Below are 24,324 nucleotides of genomic sequence, written 5' to 3'. Positions count from 1 at the left end.
CGGGCCTCACTTTGCTAAATCTATTTCATCTCTGTGTTTGTAATTTTCATCTTTACTCACAGTCATTATATGTGGGGGCTGCCTTTTCCTTTGGGGAATTTCTCTGAGGCAAGGTAGGCTTTATTTTTCTATCTCTAGGGCTAGCTAGTTTCTTAGGCTGTGTCGAGTTGCATAGGGAGCGTTAGGAGCAATCCACGGCTATTTCTAGTGTGTGTGAGATAGGATTAGGGATTGCGGTCAGCAGAGTTCCCACGTCTCAGAGCTTGTCCTATATTATTAGTAACTATCAGGTCATTCCGTGTGCTCTTAACCACCAGGTCCATTATTGTCCTTACCACCAGGTCATAACAGGGGGCGCAGGATGGGAGCAGCACATGACAGGATGGGGGCGCAGGATGGGAGCAGCACATGACAGAATGGGGGCGCAGGATGGCAGCAGCACATGACAGATCAGGGGTGCAGGATGGAAGCAGCACATGAAAGAACAGGGGCGCAGGATGGGAGCAGCACATGACAGAATGGGGGTGCAGGATGGAAGCAGCACATGACAGAACAGGGGGCGCAGGATGGGAGCAGCACATAACAGGATGGGGGCGCAGGATGGGAGCAGCAAATGACAGAATGGAGGCGCAGGATGGGTGCAGCACATGTCAGAATGGAGGCGCAGGATGGGTGCAGCACATGTCAGAATGGAGGTGCAGGATGGGTGCAGCACATGTCAGATTGGGGGCGCAGGATGACAGCAGCACATGTCAGAATGGGGGTGCAGGATGGGAGCAGCACATGACAGAATGGGGGCGCAGGATGGGTGCAGCACATGACAGGATGGGGACGCAGGATGGGTGCAGCACATGACAGGATGGAGCAGCACATAACAGGATGGGGGCGCAGGATGGAGCAGCTCATGACAGAATGGGGGCACAGGATGGGTGCAGCACATGACAGGATGGGGACGCAGGATGGAGCAGCACATGACAGGATGGGGACGCAGGATGGAGCAGCACATGACAGGATGGGGACACAGGATGGAGCAGCTCATGACAGGATGGGGGCGCAGGATGGAGCAGCACATACCAGGATGGAGACCATATATCAATATAAATGCTCGCCACCCGGGCGTAGAACGGGTTCAATAGCTAGTACAACATATAACATAGCAGTACATACAACATATAACAGAACATACAACATACAACAAATAACATAGAACATATACTGTAACAGAATATACAACATACAACATATAACAGTACATATAACATATAACATAACATATAACAGTACATACAACATACAACATATAACAGTACATACAACATATAACATATAACAGAACATACAACATATAACAGTACATACAACATACAACATATACCATATAACAGAACATACAACATATAACAGTACATACAACATATACCATATAACAGAACATACAACATATAACAGTACATACAACAGTACATACAACAGTACATGCAACATACAACATATAACATACAACATACAACATATAACAGTACATACAATATACAACATATAACAGTACATACAACATACAGTCTAACATACAATACATAAAGTACATTCATACAATACATACATATAGACATACAGTACATACAACATACAGTACATACTCACCCCCTATTTTAATAGCCAGTAAAGGCTACGCAGACAGCTGTGGGCTGATATTCATAGCCTTGGAGGGGCCATGGGTATTAACCCCTTCCCAGGCTACAAATATTGGCCCATGGCCATCAGCTTTCCCTCTCTGGTGCAGAAAATTGCACAGGAGCCCACGCCATTTTTTTCAGTTTTTTTTAATTTAACGTTCATTAATAAACATAGGCCTTGCTATTATATATCTATGGATATATCCATAGATAAAGCTATATATCTATAGATGGATAACTATAGATATATCTAAGTATTCACACATCAGCTGATGCGACTGCTCTCCAGGGGCTCCAGGAATACAATAACGGAAGGTATCCTTCCACAATGCATTCCTCCGCCACTGTAAAATATTGTCCCTAGTCTCACTTGTGGCATTGCTGTGTGGGAAATTGTGGGAAATGTGCGAAAAACGTATGAAACTGAGATGTGAAATGATGAATCCAGCCTCCGAATCCGGTTTTTCATGCATGTTTCCATTTAAACATTCAAATCATGCACAATTTCTGTTCTCTCTCTCTCAAAAAAACGGATCAGTTGCATCAGTTTTTCACTATTTGCAATGGATCCGTTTTTTCAAAAATTTGCCGGATCCTGCCTGATGGATAGATGTAGACAGATATATGGATAGTTAGGCTACTTTCACACATCAGTTTGATTCCGTCAGAATGCATTGCAAATAGTGAAAAACTGGTGCAACTGATCCATTTTTTTTAGAGAGAGAGCGAGAGAGAGAGAACGGAAAATGTGCATGATTTCAATGCAAAAAATGCATGAAAAAATGTATTCGGAGGCCGGATTCATCATTTCACATCTCAGTTTCATACATTTTCGCTGGATCAGTCGCTGTGCACTTTTTTCGCTGGACAGAAAAAACTTTGCTCTGTACGTTTTTTCTGTCCACCGTAAAGTTTTTTTTGAGGGATCCGGCAAAAAACGGATGAAACGTGTGGCCTTCAGGCGCAATCCGGCACTAATACAACTCTATGAGAAAGAAAACGAATCCGGCAAAAAAAAAAAACGGATCCTTTTTTTCAAAACTCGCTGGATTATGCCTGACAGCAAAAACCTGATGTGTGAAATTAGCCTAACTATCCATTTATCTATCTACATCTATCCATAGATAAACATGTATCTACATCTATCTATCTATCTATCTATCTATCTATCTATCTATCTATCTATCTCATTCCTTCTATCTATCTATCTATCTATCTATCTATCTATCTATCTATCTATCTATCTATCTATCTATCTATGTGTGTAATGGAGTGTGGGTTGGACAAATGTAAAAGAGGAGGTTGGACAAGACATGACATCACAAATCTTTTTTTTTTGCTCAATAATACATCTTTATTTAGCTTTCAAAAACGCATCAAAAACGCACAAAAAACGCATCAAAACTGCGCAAAAAATGCTCCTGCATTTTCTGCCAAGAGCTGTGGATTTAGTGCAGAAACATCTGCAGGAAAATCTGTAATGTGTGCACGTACCCTAAGAGACTTCAGAGCAGTGGTCCCCGACTCCAGGCCTCGAGGGCCGCTAACAGTGCAGGTTTTCAGGATTTCCTTAGTATTGCACAGGAGTTGGAATCATCACCTGTGGAGATGATCACATAACCACCGATGCAATACTAAAGAAATCCTGAAAACCTGCACTGTTGGCGGCCCTCGAGGCCTGGAGTTGGGGACCACTGCTTCAGAGTATCATTTGTGTCTTTTCAAGGCAATTTGGGGCTTTGGAGTGCTTTTGATTCAAATTAATTTACTGTGAATTGAAGTTCCAGGCAAAATTTGGAAAAATTGGGGAACTGATTTAAAAACATATTATTATCTCTAATTTATGTATTTATCAACTCCTCAACATTCAAATCCCAGGATGGATAGACATGTCAATTATATGCAAATAATGAAAAAAGACATTTTTAAAACATCTCCATTTATTCAGTATTGTGTATGAGCGTGACACACAGAAATGTATGCACTTACACGTCTTGGCTGCTATCAATGAGGATAATAATGTTGTCTCAGGAATATTCTGCCACACTGAATGCACTTGGGCATGTAAATCTTCCAGATCTGCTGCTGGCAGCTAACTTTCTAAATGATGCCCAGATGTTCTTGATGGAAGACAAGTCCAGCGATGCTGCTGGCAATAGTAGCAAATTTAGGCCACATAGGCTACTCACAGTAGCAGGACGGACGCCCCCGGAAGAAGCAGAAAGGGCAAAACGCGCGTCGGGGCGCTGGGGAAACCGTGGTAACTCGCATGCCACCGGACATCTACTTATAGGTAATCTTGCATGCCTGGGTCCTTATTATCGATTCTGGTATAGGGGAGTCTTGTTTATATTGGGTTCACTCTGCTATGGCCTTATATAATATCACTGCACACTATGAATTGCACAAAGTACTCTAGCATGGATATAAAATAGGATGCAACTAGCACCCAATATGAGATCTATGTGAGTCAGTGGTCTATGATTTGGCACATGCTATAGTTAGGTGGTTTTCCAGTACTCCTTTGGATTAATTGTTTTGGTACGGCATTTTGTGTGTTTTTCTCCACGGATCCCCCATGGGGAATGGTTCAGATCAATATGAAGTAGCTTTTTTAATATGTATGTTTGTCTGTTCTTATTGTCTTCAATAAAAATAATTGAAATTTTATTTATGGTTGGCTTCTTTAAGAGGGCAGTAATTTGACCGTCATCTTTTGTTTTTTTCACAGTAGCAGGAGCAACTTTCGACCTGGAGTTGTCGTATTGAAAAACGGCACACTTTGCAGAATCGGATATACCAATAATTCCACGACCAAATCAAAGTAATGACGAGTTGTTAGTGTAGCTAGATTGAAGACTGTTCCAATGGTCATTTCCATTTTTATAATTTGTATGTCATTAACTTGTATATCCATCCTGTTATTTCCATAATTCCATGACTTTTTTCTGCCTGATGATGCAATTTCAATGTTAAGGAGTGAATATATTTTATAACTTAACATTGTAGTTGGACACATGGAGGCAAAAAAAGGCTTTACTTACTTGTTCACATAAAAGCTGAACAGTAGGGAGTTTTCCACTTAATACTGCTAAATGTAGTGGGGTCTGTAGAGAAATAAAATGTACAATTAATAAAGGTCACAGCATTAAATAAAAAAGTCTGAAAGATGAACTCAACATACCAGCCTTGAGTTTTTGCTGGAATTTACCATATTTTTCTGACCATAAGACGCACTTTTTTCCTCCACATTTGGGAGGAAAGTGTGGGTGCATCTTATGGTAGGGATGTTATGTGGGGAGGGGCAGCAGCTTCAATATTCATTAGCTGCTTCCCTGCCCACCTGTTAGCTGATGGGTGAGTCCAGAGCAGCAAATGAATACTTCTTCACAGGGACACACATGCTTTCCCCAGCTGGATTCCTGCAGCAGCTGGGGAGATCTGTGTGTCTGGTGGACGCAGCAGCAGGGGCCAGAGGAGACAAGATCGCTGCATACCTGCCTGCTGGGACTGTGCTGGATGGATGCTGAGTGCTCCAGCACAAGGACCTGTGTGATGTCATGAAGAGGGCGGGCTGGAGCATCACATGGCAGCACAGAGCCCTCCCTCTTCTGATGTCATCACAGGTCCTGCAGACACCACACTACAATCTGCAGCTTCCTCCTGTGCTGTGGAGAGGCAACAAGAGGGAGCGCTCTGTGGTGTCATGGGATGGGACTCTCCAGCATTTTACCTCACCACAGTGTGGCTGGCTGCCACAATTAAAAGGTTAGTCACTACAACACACAATAAAGCACTCTGCCCCTTCTGTGGTGAACTATAACTCTCAGCATGCCATAGGATCTGCAGGATATGCTGGGAGTTATAGTTCTCCCATGGGATCTCAAAGCAGCACTCCAGTGTTATTTTTCAGTGCTGGAGTGGAGCTTTAAATATAAGCCCCTATTCTTATACTCACCCTCCAGCATCTTCATACAGTACTTTACAGACACCACACTGGTCCCGCAGCACCATCTTCTACCCGCAGCTTCCAACATAATAACATACTATTATATATAATAACAACACATATAATAGTATGAAAACACAAAAGCGCACAGAGAGGTCAAAAAATACTCTGTTGTAAAAAAGTCACAGTAAATAAGCAAGTGCTAGTCAAAAAATGAAAAAATACAGGGTATTTAGTTAATACGTTTTTTTGCAGAAAAAGTATGTTAAGCTGCTCCACCAATCGCCAAGGTATACCCATAATAGAGCAGTCCTGTCTAATGTATATAATCCCTATATGATGTATTTAAAAACCTGATCATCTGTATAGTACCTGTATGAACAGGGCTCAGAGAGAAAATATCCACGTTGAACATGCGAGATGGAACAGCTACAATGCAAATGACCCACAGAGGAGTGGTGAACTCCCCAGTCTTGTAGAAACAAGAGAACAATTATAAAACCAAAAACACATGGGCCACCTTCATAGCGAACAAGTCTGTAGGAACCTGTTCACACCACCAAAGAACTTGAAAACACAAAAGCGCACAGAGAGGTAAAAAATACTCTGTTGTAAAAAAATCACAGTAAATAAGCAAGTGCTAGTCAAAAAATGAAAAAATACAGGGTATTTAGTTAATACGTTTTTTTGCAGAAAAAGTCTGTTAAGCTGCTCCACCAATCGCCAAGGTATACCCATATAATAGTATGTTTATGTTATTACATATTTTACCACCTTTTTTTGCTTCAAATATTTTTTCCCTATTTTCCACCTCTAAAACCTGGGTGCGTCTTATAGTTCGGTGCGTCTTATAGTCCGAAAAATACGGTACTAACAGACAGATTCACAGAAAGACTTGCTCAATGTTAAATTATATTTTTTTCACTTAGACATTAAGTGGTTTTGATGTACTACTAGTTAAACATGAGGTTTGGGGTTTTGAGTGAAATGAAGTCCAATTTATCTTTTTTGCTCTGCCTTTTTTGTGTTGTCCCAATACACACAAAGGAAATAAATATGTATATAACAAAACATGTATAGTTGCAATAATTATTCGGGAAGCTAGTTAATGATAAACTTACCTGGAGCAGCCAGTGCCAGGCAGCAGCTGCCAAGGCAAACAGGATCATGGGGTGCATTAAAAGAGGTCTGGATACACATGATGAGAGCATTATACTGCCTCTGTACAAATCCCTAGTTAGACCGCACATGGAGTATTGTGTCCAGTTTTGGGCACCGGTGCTCAGGAAGGATATAATGGAACTAGAGAGAGTACAAAGGAGGGCAACAAAATTAATAAAGGGGATGGGAGAACTACAATACCCAGATAGATTAGCGAAATTAGGATTATTTAGTCTAGAAAAAAGACGACTGATGGGCGATCTAATAACCATGTATAAGTATATAAGGGGACAATACAAATATCTCGCTGAGGATTTGTTTATACCAAGGAAGGTGACGGGCAAAAGGGGGCATTCTTTGCATCTGGAGGAGAGAAGGTTTTTCCACCAACATAGAAGGGGATTCTTTACTGTTAGGGCAGTGAGAATCTGGAATTGCTTGCCTGAGGAGGTGGTGATGGCGAACTCAGTCGAGGGGTTCAAGAGAGGCCTGGATGTCTTCCTGGAGCAGAACAATACAGTATCATACAATTATTAGGTTCTGTAGAAGGACGTAGATCTGGGGATTTATTTTGATGGAATATAGGCTGAACTGGATGGACAAATGTCTTTTTTCGGCCTTACTAACTATGTTACTATGTTACTTAATTTTCTAGAACAATTTCAAGGATGGCAACACTTTTGGCTATGACTGTACATGCATACATGCATATATGTACATGATGACTGTCAATCATTATTGATGGATAAGAGAAGGCAGTAAGAGTGTTCTATTTTATTATAAAGTGGACACAAAATTAGGACTCCACTGTATTATTTATTTGCTGTTGTTGACACAATATTTTTTGTCCAACTTGGGCTCACAGTACAGTAATCCTGTCTCCATAATAGGCTGCTCTTAAAACAGGCTGCGTAGCATGCTGCTAAGTCCAATTTAAAGTCCTTCTACACTGTTAGCAGTAAGGGGGTTAAATTTTTTTTTAAATAAAGCTTATTGAGCTACACAAAAAATATATAAAATAGCGCCTAATGACTTATATGGGGTGCTGTATGCCAAAGAATGTCCTCTCGGCCTATGTTTAACAGGTTTAGGCTGACGCATCTCTTAAATATATATAGATTTTTTAACAATGAAAGTCAATAGACATCTTGTTACGCCACCTAATACTTACCTTTCCGGGCGGCGCGCTCCCGTCGCTCCTTCTCGCTCCTCTCCGTATGGATTCCCTGGTGCTCGTCCCTTCGGCGGTCTGTGCATGCGCAGACGTGCTCCTCTCACCGCTGGGGCTTCTGGGAGGTCGTGACCATGCTGGCTCCGCCCCCAATATGGCAGCGCCCGTCGGGTATTTCTCTCCTGCATCCGTCCAGGTTCCAGGTAAGACGCCTTTGCGTCTATTGTGTTTGCCGGCTTCTAGCCGGCGTCTCTTTAGCTTCTTTGGCTCCACTAGCATTTACCTTGTCTAGGCTCATGTCTCATTCTCGTCTTCTGCCTTCCCTGCCAGTCCTGTGATCCTGCCGTCCTTGCCAGTCCTGTGTGCCAGTCTTCCCTGCCAGTCCTGTGTTCCTGCCGTACTTGCCAGTCCTGTGTGCCAGTCATCCCTTCCAGTCCTGTGTTCCTGCCGCAGTCCTGTGTTCCTGCCGTCCTTGCCAGTCATCCCTGCCAGTCCAGTCTGCCAATCTTCCCTGCCTGTCCTGTGTTCCTGCCATCCCTGCCGGTCCTGTGTTCCTGTCATTCCCCATTTATCGTGTGTCTCCTCCATACCGGTCAGTACATAGTTTCAGCAGTCTCTACCCATCCAGTGTCTCTTCTGTTCTGTTTGCCTCAAGTGACTCAAACTCTTTCCTGTCCTCTGACCCATCTTCGGTCCTATCTTCAGTTGTACCTTTGGCTCCGGCAGTTGCGGCTTCACCCTCCTTGGGCCTTCGGGGGCTCTGAAGCCACAACCAAGAGGGTCCACTTCTCGGGTTCTGATACATCTACTTACATGAATTCGACCAGACTGTTCTCAACATCTGTTGACAGCAGCTAGATGTTTGATTGACCTTCATTGGAGACAGAAGTTTCATTGCCCTTCATTGCCCTTCATTGGAGACAGACTACTCCCCCCTCTTATTTGGATAGAATAGCCGACATCCGCAGGATGGAACGCATGACAACCTTATTGAATGCGAGTTTGGACACATTTGAGACCGCCTGTTGTTCCTGGGACTATTTTAGGGCCCATACAACATTTAGGAGCATGTTGGTATTTTAACAGGTTTCTTTTCCCTTCACTATGTGTATCTCTCATCATATTTAGTATTATGGTTTTATAAAAATTGTAATATGAGTATGGGGGATGGAGTCATCTTAACTTGGCATCATTTAGAACTGCTCTTGGACTTTCTGTCTTTTTCTATTCTATTGCACAATATGATTGATGCCACTGGGGGAAATGTAACACCCCAGGGTCCTGGTTGCTACAGTGGCATTGCTTTCCTCACAGGGAGATTTCTGTCACGCTTGGAAGCGAACAAAGATCTCTTTCACCAGGTAAACACAATACACACAACATGTTCACACTCCAGGTCAGAAGAGGGAGCTCTAAACCTGGTTTAGGGGGAACTCCCCTATAAATACATTCTGGTTTGGAGGGAAAGAGTATTAGACAGTTAGTGCCGGACAGCAGACTGGAGCAGTCTGAGGCAGAGTTGCTGCAGCTCCAGGATTGACAGATACCGAAGGAAGAACAGTGTTAGTGAGCGTGCAGGAGAGTGGAGCACAGGAGAGTGACACCAGGGGAGAATAGCAGTGTTTGGGCTACTTCCCTGGCTGAGCGCAGATCTCGGTGGCTGGAAGACCGAGGCTGTGTCGCATTCTAAGAGGCATAGCAGAAACCGTCAGGACAGCTGGATTATTTCAAGTAACCTGTCCACCTTAATACCCAGGAGGCACTGTGGCATATAGAGCCCCTGATAGAGACCCGATAAAAAGGCTTGAGCAACCTGTCATATGGGTTTGTGTCATAACCTTCATGGAGGACAGAGAGAACTGTGAGGACCTTGCCAGAAGCCATAAGCAGAAAGAAACTACAACATCACTGCGCTAAAAGGAAGGCTTCTAACTCCACCTGGTAAAGGAGACTCTGAATTCACTTCCAAGCCGGCCGGACCCTGCCTGTACCTGTGATCTGGTGCCCTGGAATGCGGTTGCCTGAAGGCATCAGTAAACCAGGTAACGAGACTGCAAACCTGTCTCCTCTGTTCTTTACTGCACCACTCACCATCCTCATCTATACACCGGGAGCCCTGGGGACCCAACTTCACTGTGGGAAGTTATACCATCTGGCTGCCATAACATCACCCCAGAGGAACCCTTTAAGCACTGTCGGTCTCTACTGACCGAATACCACAGGTGGTGTCACGAACACAAACTTTATTCACCAAACCCTTAAAAGACCTTCCCCTTTAATTGGGCGCCCAGGGCCATGGACTGGGTTGCAGCCACCGTGACATCCCCTTTAATTGCAACCGGACCTGGTACCGAGTATCCCCATTGCCCTGGTGGGCAATTCAGAAACATCTTCCAAGAGTTCATTCTAATTGGGCTCCATTCTTTCTGACCCTCTAATTCGTAAGCCAAATTGTGATTGTGTGTCTCATTTCTGATTGTAATTTATATTACATTTTATAAAATGTTACAGTTATTAAAAAAATAATAATTATAGACAGTTCATGTCTTTGTCAGTGGGCAAACTTACAAAATCAGCAAGGGATCAAATACTTATTTCCCCCACTGTATATCACCACAAATAAAATATTTCCCAACAAATGATGATTGCATCATTCAGCCAAAATCTGCCTCTAACAGCAGTGAGTGGAGCCAAGCTCTCCGTGCTACTGTCAACCTCTGACAGAAGTATTTATTGCACATGCATAGGGGGTGCTCTGTTCTATGGGCCTATAGACACCTGTTACATAATCGCAGGGCACCAATGGTTACCGTGGCAGCCAGAGACCAGCTGGAGACCTCCATGCCTGCCATGATGGTGCGCTTATGAAGAGCAGTAGGATATTGCCCTATATGGTATTCTCAATCACAGGTTAAAATACCTTAAAGGGGTTGTGCACTACTCGGACAACCCTGTCTCCATCATCAAATTTGTTCCTAGTAAAATAACACTTGTACTCACCTCCGGCCATTCCAGCTTCCCTGGGTCTTGCATCTGTGTTGACGACTCGCTTAACTCTGCTTACATGTTCTGTTTTCTGCAACCAACCCAGGGAATTAATAGTTCTTGAAGACAGAGTCATCCGTCCTTCTAAATGTCCTCCTAGGGAAACCTGGTTTCCTAAGATGCCCCACGGAAGATCCCTGGTGTGTATTTGGGCTCACTGTACTGCTGGCATGCAGCTGGTTACAGAACCTAGCAGGGACATAGCTTTCCTCAAAGTCATAGATGGGTATTACGATGCCCTCAATGCCTGACCCGATATTTTCTCTATTATGTCCTTCGGGAGGCGACACTCCTGTTTTTTTTTTGAGTCTAGTACAAGTCCTAAAAACTCCTGTACCCTTTTCGGCTCGACCTTCGATTTTCTGAAGTTTAAGACCCATCCTAAGCTCACTATAGAGGTCATGACTCTTTCTCTCTGAGCTTTGCAGTTCTGGATGGAGTTGCCTATCACTAGAAAGTCATCCAGGTAGGGGACAATCAAGATGTCCCGCTCCCTCAGGTGTACCATTGCTTCTGCCACTAGCTTGGTAAACACTCAAGGAGCCACCGACAAGCTGAAAGGGAGACCTTTGTGCTGAAAGTATCTGATTCCCCCCCTATGGAGACCACTTCCCTGAGGAACTTCTGATAATCTTCGTGTATGGGAATGTGATAATAAGCATCCCCCATGTCAAGAACCGTCATAAAGCAATTTGGAAACAGGATTTTGACAATTGTTTTTATTGACTCCATTTTGAATGTTTGAGTCTTTAGGGAATTGTTCAAATTTTTCAGGTTGATTTTTGTCCTGTAGGATCCTTCTGGTTTCTTCACCAGAAACAGCAGGGAGTAGAATCCTTTTCAATTTTCCTAGAGGGGCATCTCATGGTGAACCAATTGTTCACTAAGCTTATTACCTTGTGTTCCAGGGCCCGTTGTTCCTCTGGAGAGGACCACAGAGGGGTCACGGCAAAGTTTGGGACTGGGACTGAGAGGAATTCTAATTTTAGGCCTGACTCTATTAGACTCAATATCCAGGAGCTCCTGGAAATCTTTTTCCAGGTCAGGAGAAAGAGGGATAATCTAATCTTCCTCCCACCTGAGAAAGACAATCACTGGGAGGGCTTCCTATCCTGAGAAGAGCCCCCAAAGAGGAAACCTCTGCTCTTCTTTTACCCTTCTTCCCATTTGTTTGGTTCCATGGGAGGCCTTCTACGAAAAAATGTCCTACTCCTCACATACTTTTTTTTATATATACAGTATGGGAATAGTAAGGTTGGGAAATCCTTTTTTCCTGTCCCCTACTTTCGCAAGGATGTCATCTAATGTTGACCCGAACAGAAATTCACCTTCACAGGGAATGGAGCATAATTTTGATTTTGTTTGAACGTCACCAGGTAAACACTTAAGCCAAAGGGCTCTAAGGGCTGCACTGCAGAAGGCTGCGGATATCACCGCCAGTCTAACTGAATCAGCTGATGCATCAGACAGGAAAGCCGCAGCCCCCTGTATTAAGGGGATGGAATCTAGAATTTTATCCCTAAATATCCTATCCCTGAGCTGCTCCTCTAATTGGTCTAACCAAATCATCAATAAGCTAGCCGTGCAGGTTGCTACTATAGCAGGTCTTAGACTTACCCCTGACGCTTCTCAGAATCCCTTAAAGGGAAGGTACCGCGTTTGTAGGTCATTAATAAATCAATGTAATGTAGCATAACAAGCTGCTAGAAGCAAGTTTGAAATGCATGTGAAACAGATTTCATGTGTTATATGAGTTTAAAGAATGCACTGGGGGCTGACATCTTGGTTTTGCAGCAGTAGCGGGGCACTATCAGTGTCAGATTAAGGCACCCCATGGACTTAGGAGATAATAGACCGCCGAGGACCCTATCTGTAACATTGCAGCAGCATTAGCAGTGAGCTGGGCACGCCTCTGTGGGCTGCACAACTCACTGCTGTAGGTGTGACTAGCTGCCATTTTATTATAGCCCTGTGCTATCTGCCGAGCTCCACTAGGGGTATGTGTCCACGTGCAGGAAACGCTGCGTGTCTGACGCTGTATAGAGCCGCAGCGTCAGACACGCAGCGTCCAGATGTTACAGCATAGTGGAGGGGATTTAATGAAATCCCGTCTCCACTATGCGTGGTAACACGCACGCGGCGGCCCTGCGACTCTGGACATGCTGCGCGTCTTTTCAGATCACAGCATGTCCGTATATCTTGCGGCGACGCTGCGTCGCCACAAGATATAGCACAGGGCCCTATGGTGGGGAGCGATGATGCCGGATGTGTGCTGTGAACACATCCGGCATCATCGCTGTTGTGAATTCTGTGGTCGAGCTCCCTCCTGTGGTCACAAGTGGTACTTCGGCTGATTCTGTCTATGGGCTTCCGTTGGTGGATGTGAGTGGTACTGCGGCTTCTGAGTTTCCTTCCTCAGGTGATGAGGTTAGGTCGTTAGGTGCTGCTCTATTTAACTCCACCTAGTGCTTTGATCCTGGCCTCCAGTCAATGTTCTAGTATTGGTCTTGCTTCCTCCTGGATCGTTCCTGTGGCCTGTCTGCTCAGCATAAGCTAAGTTCTGCTTGTGTTACTTTTGTTGCTATATTTTCTGTCCAGCTTGCTTTATTGATTTTTCTTGCTTGCTGGAAGCTCTGAGACGCAGAGGGAGCACCTCCGTACCGTTAGTCGGTGCGGAGGGTCTTTTTGCCCCTCTGCGTGGTTGTTTGTAGGTTTTTGTGTTGACAGCAAAGCTATCTTTCCTATCCTCGGTCTATTCAGTAAGTCGGGCCTCACTTTGCTAAATCTATTTCATCTCTGTGTTTGTATTTTCATCTTACCTCACAGTCATTATATGTGGGGGGCTGCCTTTTCCTTTGGGGAATTTCTCTGAGGCAAGGTAGGCTTATTTTTCTATCTTCAGGGCTAGTTAGTTTCTCAGGCTGTGCCGAGTTGCATAGGGAGCGTTAGGCGCAATCCACGGCTACCTCTAGTGTGGTGTGATAGGATTAGGGATTGCGGTCAGCAGAGTTCCCACGTCTCAGAGCTCGTCTTATGTTTTTGGTTATTGTCAGCTCACTTTGTGTGCTCTGAACTTCAAGGTCCATTGTGGTCCTGAATTACCTATTCATAACAGTACTGGAGGCCCAAAGTACTATGCTTCTCAATAGAGGGAAAAAAGAAGTTCTGAGACCATTTTTTTTTCTTTGCACTGTGTTTTGCCTTTTTTTCCCCTAGACATTTGGGTGGTTCAGGACACAGGTGTAGTGATGGACATTAAAGGTCTGTCTTCATGTGTGGATCTTCTCACTGCAAGAGTACAAAATATTCAAGACTTTGTGGCTCAGAATTCTATGTTAGTACCAAGAATTCCTATTCCTGATTTGTTTTTTGGAGATAGAGCTAAATTTCTGAGTTTCAAAAATAATTGCAAACTGTTTCTGGCATTGAAACCTCGCTCCTCTGGTGACCCAGTTCAACAAGTTAAGATCATTATTTCTTTATTACGTGGCGACCCTCAAGACTGGGCATTTTCCCTTGCGCCAGGAGATCCTGCATTATGTAATATTGATGCGTTTTTTCTGGTGCTCGGATTACTGTACGATGAACCTAATTCAGTGGATCAGGCAGAGAAAAATTTGCTGGCTCTGTGTCAGGGTCAGGATGAGATAGAGATTTATTGTCAGAAATTTAGAAAGTGGTCCGTGCTCACTCAATGGAATGAATGTGCGCTGTAGCTATTTTCAGAAAGGGTCTCTCTGAAGCCCTTAAGGATGTCATGGTGGGATTTCCTATGCCTGCTGGTCTGAATGAGTCTATGTCTTTGGCCATTCAGATCGGTCGACGCTTGCGTGAGCGTAAATCTGTGCACCATTTGGTGGTATTATCTGAGCATAAACCTGAGCCTATGCAGTGCGATAGGACCTTGACCAGAGCTGAAAGGCAAGAACACAGACGTCAGAATGGGCTGTGTTTCTACTGTGGTGATTCCACTCATGCTATCTCCAATTGTCCTAAGTGCACTAAGCGGTTCGCTAAGTCTGCCACCATTGGTACGGTACAGTCGAAATTTCTTTTGTCCGTTACTTTGATCTGCTCTTTGTCTTCCTATTCTGTCATGGCATTTGTGGATTCAGGCGCTGCCCTGAATTTGATGGACTTGGAGTTTGCTAGGCGCTGTGAGTTTTTGTTGGAGCCCTTGCAGTGTCTTATTCCATTGAGCGGAATTGATGCTACGCCTTTGGCCAAGAATAAGCCTCAGTATTGGACCCAGCTGACCATGTGCATGGCTCCTGCGCACCAGGAGGATATTCGCTTTCTGGTGTTGCATAATCTGCATGATGTGGTCGTGTTGGGGTTGCCATGGCTACAAGTCCATAACCCAGTATTAGATTGGAAATCAATGTCTGTGTCCGGCTGGGGTTGTCAGGGGGTACATGGTGATGTTCCATTTCTGTCTATCTCATCATCCACCCCTTCTGAGGTCCCAGAGTTCTTGTCTGATTACCGGGATGTATTCGATGAGCCCAAGTCCAATGCCCTACCTCCGCATAGGGATTGTGATTGTGCTATCGAGTTGATTCCTGGTAGTAAGTTTCCTAAGGGTCGACTGTTTAATTTATCTGTACCTGAGCACGCCGCTATGCGGAGTTACGTAAAAGAATCCTTGGAGAAGGGTCATATTCGCCCGTCGTCATCGCCATTGGGAGCAGGGTTCTTTTTTGTGGCCAAGAAGGATGGTTCGCTGAGACCTTGTATTGATTACCGCCTTCTAAATAAAATCACGGTCAAATTTCAGTACCCCTTGCCGCTGCTATCTGATTTGTTTGCTCGGATTAAGGGGGCTAGTTGGTTCACCAAGATAGATCTTCGTGGTGCATATAATCTTGTGCGTATTAAACGGGGAGATGAATGGAAAACTGCATTTAATACGCCCGAGGGCCATTTTGAGTACCTAGTTATGCCATTCGGACTTGCCAATGCTCCATCAGTATTTCAGTCCTTTATGCATGACATCTTCCGAGAGTACCTGGATAAATTCCTGATTGTATACTTGGATGATATTTTGGTCTTCTCGGATGATTGGGAGTCTCATGTGAAGCAGGTCAGAATGGTGTTCCAGGTCCTGCGTGCTAATTCTTTGTTTGTGAAGGGATCAAAGTGTCTCTTTGGTGTTCAGAAGGTTTCATTTTTGGGGTTCATTTTTTCCCCTTCTACTATCGAGATGGACCCTGTTAAGGTCCAGGCCATTTATGATTGGACTCAGCCGACATCTCTGAAGAGTCTGCAAAAGTTCCTTGGCTTTGCTAATTTTTATCGTCGCTTCATCTGTAATTTTTCTAGTATTGCTAAACCATTGACCGATTTGACCAAGAAGGGTGCTGATGTGGTCAATTGGTCTTCTGCTGCTGTGGAAGCTTTTCAAGAGTTAAAGCGTCGTTTTTCTTCTGCCCCTGTGTTGTGTCAACCAGATGTTTCGCTTCCGTTCCAGGTCGAGGTTGATGCTTCTGAAATTGGAGCGGGGGCTGTTTTGTCGCAAAGAGGTTCTGATTGCTCGGTGATGAAGCCATGCGCCTTCTTTTCCAGGAAGTTTTCGCCTGCTGAGCGAAATTATGATGTTGGCAATCGAGAGTTGCTGGCCATGAAGTGTGCATTTGAGGAGTGGCGTCATTGGCTTGAAGGAGCTGAGCATCGCGTGGTGGTCTTGACTGATCACAAGAACTTGACTTATCTCGAGTCTGCCAAACGGTTGAATCCTAGACAGGCTCGTTGGTCGCTGTTTTTCTCCCGTTTTGACTTTGTGGTTTCGTACCTTCCGGGCTCTAAAAATGTGAAGGCGGATGCCCTGTCTAGGAGTTTTGTGCCCGACTCTCCGGGTTTGCCTGAGCCGGCGGGTATTCTCAAAGAGTGAGTAATTGTGTCTGCCATCTACCCTGATTTGCGGCGGGTGCTGCAAAAATTTTAGGCTAATAAACCTGATCGTTGCCCAGCGGAGAAACTGTTTGTCCCTGATAGGTGGACGAATAAAGTTATCTCTGAGGTTCATTGTTCGGTGTTGGCTGGTCATCCTGGAATCTTTGGTACCAGAGATTTAGTGGCTAGATCCTTTTGGTGGCCGTCTCTGTCGCGGGATGTGCGTTCTTTTGTGCAGTCCTGTGGGATTTGTGCTCGGGCTAAGCCCTGCTGTTCTCGTGCCAGTGGGTTGCTTTTGCCCTTGCCGGTCCCGAAGAGGCCTTGGACACATATCTCTATGGATTTTATTTCGGATCTCCCCGTCTCTCAAAAAATGTCGGTGATTTGGGTAGTTTGTGATCGCTTCTCTAAGATGATCCATTTGGTACCCTTGTCTAAATTACCTTCCTCCTCTGATTTGGTGCCATTGTTTTTCCAGCATGTGGTTCGTTTACATGGCATTCCAGAGAACATCGTTTCTGACAGAGGTTCCCAGTTTGTTTCGAGGTTTTGGCGAGCCTTTTGTGCTAGGATGGGCATTGATTTGTCTTTTTCCTCGGCTTTCCATCCTCAGACAAATGGCCAGACTGAACGAACCAATCAGACCTTGGAAACATATCTGAGATGTTTTGTTTCTGCTGATCAGGATGATTGGGTGTCCTTTTTGCCGTTGGCTGAGTTCGCCCTTAATAATCGGGCCAGCTCGGCTACCTTGGTTTCGCCGTTTTTCTGCAATTCTGGGTTCCATCCTCGTTTCACTTCAGGGCAGGTTGAGTCTTCGGACTGTCCTGGTGTAAATACTGTGGTGGACAGGTTGCAGCGGATTTGGACTCATGTAGTGGACAATTTGACCTTGTCCCAGGAGAAGGCTCAACGTTTCGCTAATCGCAGACGCTGTGTGGGTCCCCGACTTCGTGTTGGGGATTTGGTTTGGTTGTCATCTCGTTATATTCCTATGAAGGTTTCCTCTCCTAAGTTTAAGCCTTGTTTCATTGGTCCGTATAGGATTTCTGAGGTTCTTAATCCTGTGTCTTTTCGTTTGACCCTTCCAGATTCTTTTTCCATCCATAACGTATTCCATAGGTCATTGTTGCGGAGATACGTGGCACCTATGGTTCCATCTGTTGATCCTCCTGCCCCGGTTTTGGTGGAGGGGGAGTTGGAGTATATAGTGGAGAAGATTTTGGATTCTCGTGTTTCGAGACGGAAACTCCAGTATCTGGTTAAGTGGAAGGGTTATGATCAGGAAGATAATTCCTGGGTCTTTGCCTCTGATGTCCATGCTGCCGATCTTGTTCGTGCCTTTCATATGGCTCATCCTGGTCGGCCTGGGGGCTCTGGTGAGGGTTCGGTGACCCCTCCTCAAGGGGGGGGGGTACTGTTGTGAATTCTGTGGTCGAGCTCCCTCCTGTGGTCACAAGTGGTACTTCGGCTGATTCTGTCTATGGGCTTCCGTTGGTGGATGTGAGTGGTACTGCGGCTTCTGAGTTTCCTTCCTCAGGTGATGAGGTTAGGTCGTTAGGTGCTGCTCTATTTAACTCCACCTAGTGCTTTGATCCTGGCCTCCAGTCAATGTTCTATTATTGGTCTTGCTTCCTCCTGGATCGTTCCTGTGGCCTGTCTGCTCAGCATAAGCTAAGTTCTGCTTGTGTTACTTTTGTTGCTATATTTTCTGTCCAGCTTGCTTTATTGGTTTTTCTTGCTTGCTGGAAGCTCTGAGACGCAGAGGGAGCACCTCCGTACCGTTAGTCGGTGCGGAGGGTCTTTTTGCCCCTCTGCGTGGTTGTTTGTAGGTTTTTGTGTTGACCGCAAAGCTATCTGTCCTATCCTCGGTCTATTCAGTAAGTCGGGCCTCACTTTGCTAAATCTATTTCATCTCTGTGTTTGTATTTTCATCTTAACTCACAGTCATTATATGTGGGGGGCTGCCTTTTCCTTTGGGGAATTTCTCTGAGGCAAGGTAGGCTTATTTTTCTATCTTCAGGGCTAGTTAGTTTCTCAGGCTGTGCCGAGTTGCATAGGGAGCGTTAGGTGCAATCCACGGCTACCTCTAGTGTGGTGTGATAGGATTAGGGATTGCGGTCAGCAGAGTTCCCACGTCTCAGAGCTCGTCTTATGTTTTTGGTTATTGTCAGGTCACTTTGTGTGCTCTGAACTTCAAGGTCCATTGTGGTTCTGAATTACCTATTCATAACACATCGCGTCCCAGAAAGGGGGCGGGGCTTACCGCAGAGCGGCTAAGCCGCTCCGGCGATACCGCCGGCCATCCTGAAAGTGGACACATACCCTTACTCTCTATCGCAGGACAGAAGAAGCCCTCACTGCTCCTCTGTACTCCAGGCAGGCACACATCCTCTGCTCCTCAAATGCTGCCCTGTGTACTTCTCCTGCTGTGTCTCTGCCTCTCCCTCACACACAGCCCAGTGATCTCAGGTAAGCTGCACTCACAGCCTGCAGAGAGGGAGGTGACACCTGGAGAGAGAGAGCAGGGCAGCTGACAGGACAGGGATTAAGGTGGGGGAAGGGGGATGGCAAGAATGTTATTCACAAAAAATGCTGCTGAGCCCACTGTGTTCTGCTCCTCTGTAAACAAGCTGTGCCTCTGATGCAGTAACTGCTGGTGATAGCAGATCACAGGGCAGTCACACACAAAATGGTGCTGCCCTGTGATGCTGCTCTTCATTCTTACTGTTAGCAGCAAAATTGGGGCAGTAACTGCTGACATCACCATTTCCCTCCCCTTTTGGGTGGTCTAATATCCCTGGGGCAGAGCTGCTAAATCTTACTATAGCTGCTTGAGGTCTAAAACGGCAAATGCTCCCCCTAGTGGTAAATATGTATATTTGCAGAAAAATATATAATATTTTTCATATAGAAATGTTTGCAAACAGTGCAAACATTGCATTAATACATTTTAATTACTATTTTAAGCTTAATTTCACAAAAAAACAAAATACAAGAAAACTGGTGGCGCCTTCCCTCTAAGGAAAGAATCTGCTGTTTTATCTAGTGAATATTTTAATACATCCATGTCTTTAAAAGGAAGGGCAAGTTTCCTGGAAGCTTTAGCAATCGCCATGTGCAACTTCGGGACTTTGTCTCAGGACATGGATAACGGATCACCAAAAGGATATTTCCTTTTAAGAGACGGGAAAGAGGAGTTTTTTTTCTTTTAGGTCTATTACACTCTCTCTTAATCAGAGATTGTATCTTCTGATTAAGAGGGAATGACCTACGTTTTTTCTGTCCGAGCCCACCAAACATTACATCCTGTACTGTCTTTTCCGGACGAGGGTCTATCACTCCCATTGTGGACGTACAGCCTTATCCAGACTGTTTCCTCCACTGGAAAACATATCTTCCTCAGATGATCATGAAGAAGAGTCTGCTGAACCAATATTTCACTGCTCTTCTTCTGAGCTACTGGTCCCAGTTTTAGAGCACCTCCTCCTGGATTTTTGTTTTCCTGGATTTTTGTTTTTTGATACTACCCCCCCGGGAGAGGGATTTAAAGATGTTTTTGACCTCTGTCCTGATCATAGATCTTAATTCGAAGGCCAAAATTTATGATCTCCTCACATACCATCTGCTCTATGCAGTCTTTTCCCCCAGGTAAAGGGCAAATCTACATTACAGATTGGACAGCTCCTGTGCTTGGTCTTAGCTAAGCATTTTTCTCCCTAAATAAATTAGAAGATAAGGGGGACCCCAATTACTAAGTGAACTTTCACGAAGATCACTTACCAATCAGAGGGGATCAAATCCACTGATGGGATTCCTGTGAAAGCCAGAGATTCATCCACCATGCGGGAGCTCCTTCTATGCTGGGTAGATCTGCTGCTGGAACGTCCACTGTGCTGGGATGAAGCTTCATGCTGCTGCTGCTGTGGTTCTTCCTCTAGGACCTCCATACCTAAAGGGGACTGCTGGAAGCGTCACTTACTGTGCTCTCCTGCCTTTTAAAGGCAAGCAGCTTCCAGCATGTCCCTGTAATGTGGGAGCGACGCTGGCATTTCCCCAGACCATGACCCTGGCACCGGTAGCATGTTGCGACAGCTGCGCCCCCCGAACACCCTGAAAGGCCCACCAGCCCCAGTGGTGGCAGCTTCAGGACACCGCACCATCCGAGGAAGCTGCACCCAACGCTGCCTGTAACAGTCTGGTGAGGCCTGGAGCGACTTCCATCTTCTTGCTTCACTTCTTTCTTCAGGTACTAAACTAAACTGAAGGTTCCCCGTCAAGGACAGGAAACCAACTAATGCGATGGAGAGGTACTGCCTTTTTTATTTGTAGGTTTTCTATCCTTGAAGAGCGGATCCCCACTCTCTGTAATGTTGTCATGAGGAAAGGAGAAACAACCCTATATTCCCATACATTATGACTGCCCCATATGGTTGACAGTCACTATTAATACAAACACTGACTGAGCTGTCCAACACACAACTTTACCTGGTTTATAACATTTTTGGGAGTTTCAGAACTACATGCAAGTAGCCCTATTTCTAACATGAGGTTAAGGTCTGCAGAAACACATTCAGGCTTACAGTTCCTGCTGCAAATATCAATAGTAAGGATAAAAAATACCCAGAAATACTAATAAAAACCAGCACTGTCAAAAACAGGCATAACACATACTCCAATAAGGATATAAACATAAAAGAGAAAGGAGTACCAGACCACCCGTAAATAAAATCTAATATTTATTGATAATAAATCTAAAAATATGTAACATACACTATAATACAGGATAGTATAAAAAATTATATATTACTCATGGACAAACACATAAAATTGTGAAGGACACAAACAAGAACCAACCACATTACATAGTGTACACAGGACCCTATATATCTGGTATTACATATAGCAGCATCTAACACTAGTTAAAAGGAAAGATCCAGGGAAAAACCTCATAGATTACCACAATTGTGGCCCAAAACTAAGTATCCCAGACTCAGTGTGATGTGTGCCAATCAAATATACAGATATCTCACCCAGATGAATCCGTGTGTGTGGTCAGACGTGGCCCCAACGCACGTTTCGCGTGGGCTTCCTCAGGGGGCCGTTGGAAGCCCACGCAAAACGTGCGTTGGGGCTACGTCTGACCACACACACGGATCCATCTGGGTGAGATATCTGTATATTTGATTGGCACACATTACACTGAGTCTGGGATACTTAGTTTTGGGCCACAATTGTGGTAATCTATGAGGTTTTTCCCTGGATCTTTCCTTTTAACTAGTGTTAGATGCTGCTATATGTAATACCAGATATATAGGGTCCTGTGTACACTATGTAATGTGGTTGGTTCTTGTTTGTGTCCTTCACAATTTTATGTGTTTGTCCATGAGTAATATATAATTTTTGATACTATCCTGTATTATAGTGTATGTTACATATTTTTAGATTTATTATCAATAAATATTAGATTTTATTTACGGGTGGTCTGGTACTCCTTTCTCTTTTATGTAAATATCAATAGTAAGTAACTTGGCTTTTAAAATCTATTTTCCACCTGTGTCAGAAAGGCAGAGTACTGAGAAGCATGCAGCATGAAATACCTCTCTTATGCTATCTGCCAGGGGTAGCAGGCACACAGCCAACTTCCTGATATAAGGACTTGACAAGATGTTCCATTTGTTCTTTATTTAGTAAAGGTTAGAAGCAAATGTCATCAGTCTGCAACTTCACTTCCGACTATCCCCTTACATCAGTCAGCTCGGATATACATCGCTGGTCAGTTCATGCCTGGATTAGACAGTTAGCATCTAAAACACTGCTATATTCTAGTGATATAAACCATAAAGGTAAAATAAATTATTCAGTGTTAACTTATCTTTCAATGTAGACTGCAGTTACTTAAATAATAAATTATAATGTCCCTCAGTGGTATTTCATGCATTTGGGGTGGGGTGGGTCAGATATGTTAAGCAAAAAATATAGTAAAAATACATAATACTAAGATGGGGAAATTCAAGTCATACAAATATTTATAATATTACACATGAGTCCTATTCTAACCCCGATTATTAAAACCTTGTTGACTATATCTCACAATACTGTCTCGCATTTGAATACTGCTATTTAAAACAACTACCCCACTTTATGCTTATTGGGAGTGTGGCCATTAAGACCCCACTGATTTTGCAAGTTAAGGGGATTCAGCACTAGCGCCCAAATATTATTTTGTGCTTGCAGTGTTATGTCTAGGTAAATAGAACTAGTTGGATTTTTACTCTCTAAATCTGCAGGTTTTTTTTCTCTCTGAGCTAAGTAAGAATTATCAGATCACTGGCCGTTACTACTTCTTCAAATAAATAAATACATATATTTGGGTTGAGAGTCTGGTGACAATAAGGCCGGTTTCACACGTCCTGACATTTCTGGTACTGGAAAAACTAGTAACGGACATATCAGTGTCCGTGTGTGTTAATAGTTGGGATACACATGTGGTAGACGTGTGGAAACCATTTGCCGCCTCAGTACCATATGTACTGGCGCCTGGGAGGTAGCGGTACAGTTAGTGCTGTTCCCCAGCGCCGAGTGCTCATCATTCTCCCCTGCTCTGTCGGCGATCAGCGCGAGCAGGGGAGAATGTTGAGCGTTATATTCAACTGATTCAAGAGCAAGAGCAGGCAGTGGCTGATGTGACTATTACTCCCATCAGCCTACACCTGCTGCCGCTAATAACAGTGAGAACAGGCAGCACCTGTGCTATAAATAAATAAAAAAACATTGTGGATTATCCTGTATTTTTGATAACCAGCCAGGCAAAACTGACAGCTGCGGGCTGTCAGCAAGGCTAGTAATGAAGAATAGAGGGGTCCCTGCTCTGTTTTTTTAAATTACTTAAATAAATAATTTAAAAAAATTGAGTGGGTCCCCCCCATTATTGAAAACCAGCCTCACTAAAGCAGACAGCTGGGGGCTGGTATTCTCAGGTTGGTAAGCTCAGCTCTTCCTACTTGCTCTGTAGTGGTGGCAAGTGGGGTAATATTTGTGGGGTTGATGTCACCTTTGTGTTGTCTAGTGACATCAAGCCCATGGGTTAGTAATGGATAGGTGTTATGGACCTGGTGGTTAGGAGCACCCGGAACGACCTGATGGTTAAACTCACACAGGACAAGCTCTGGGAAGTGGGAGCTCTGCTGACCGCAACCCCTAATCCTATCACACAACTAGAATTAGCCGTGGAGCGTACCTAACACGACCTAGATGCCTCTTCACAGCCTAAGAGCTAACTAGCCATAAAGATAGAAAATAAAGCCTACCTTGCCTCAGAGAAATTCCCCAAAGGAAAAGGCAGCCCCCCACATATATTGACTGTGAGTTAAGATGAAAGTCACAAACACAGAAATGAAACAGGTTTCAGCAAAGGGAGGCCAGACTTA

At 44.3% G+C, this 24,324-nt stretch overlaps 1 protein-coding gene across 3 annotated transcripts in view; it reads right to left on the bottom strand.

Moving 5' to 3' along the window:
- LOC138656729 (uncharacterized) overlaps nucleotides 1-24,324 on the bottom strand; it is a 166,410-nt gene that overhangs the window by 26,980 nt on the left and 115,106 nt on the right. For 2 of the 3 annotated variants that reach the window (XM_069743929.1, XM_069743927.1), the window contains exon 4: nucleotides 4,721-4,783. The exons of the other annotated variant lie outside the window; for it this stretch is intronic. In XM_069743929.1, coding sequence (XP_069600030.1) covers nucleotides 4,721-4,783 — 63 coding nt within the window. The remainder of the gene's footprint in view (nucleotides 1-4,720; nucleotides 4,784-24,324) is intronic. 3 annotated transcript variants of the gene reach the window in all.

This window comes from Ranitomeya imitator, chromosome 1, assembly GCF_032444005.1.
Source record: "Ranitomeya imitator isolate aRanImi1 chromosome 1, aRanImi1.pri, whole genome shotgun sequence".
Classification (NCBI taxonomy): Eukaryota; Metazoa; Chordata; class Amphibia; order Anura; family Dendrobatidae; genus Ranitomeya; species Ranitomeya imitator.
This window is presented reverse-complemented; position numbering and strand designations above follow the sequence as displayed.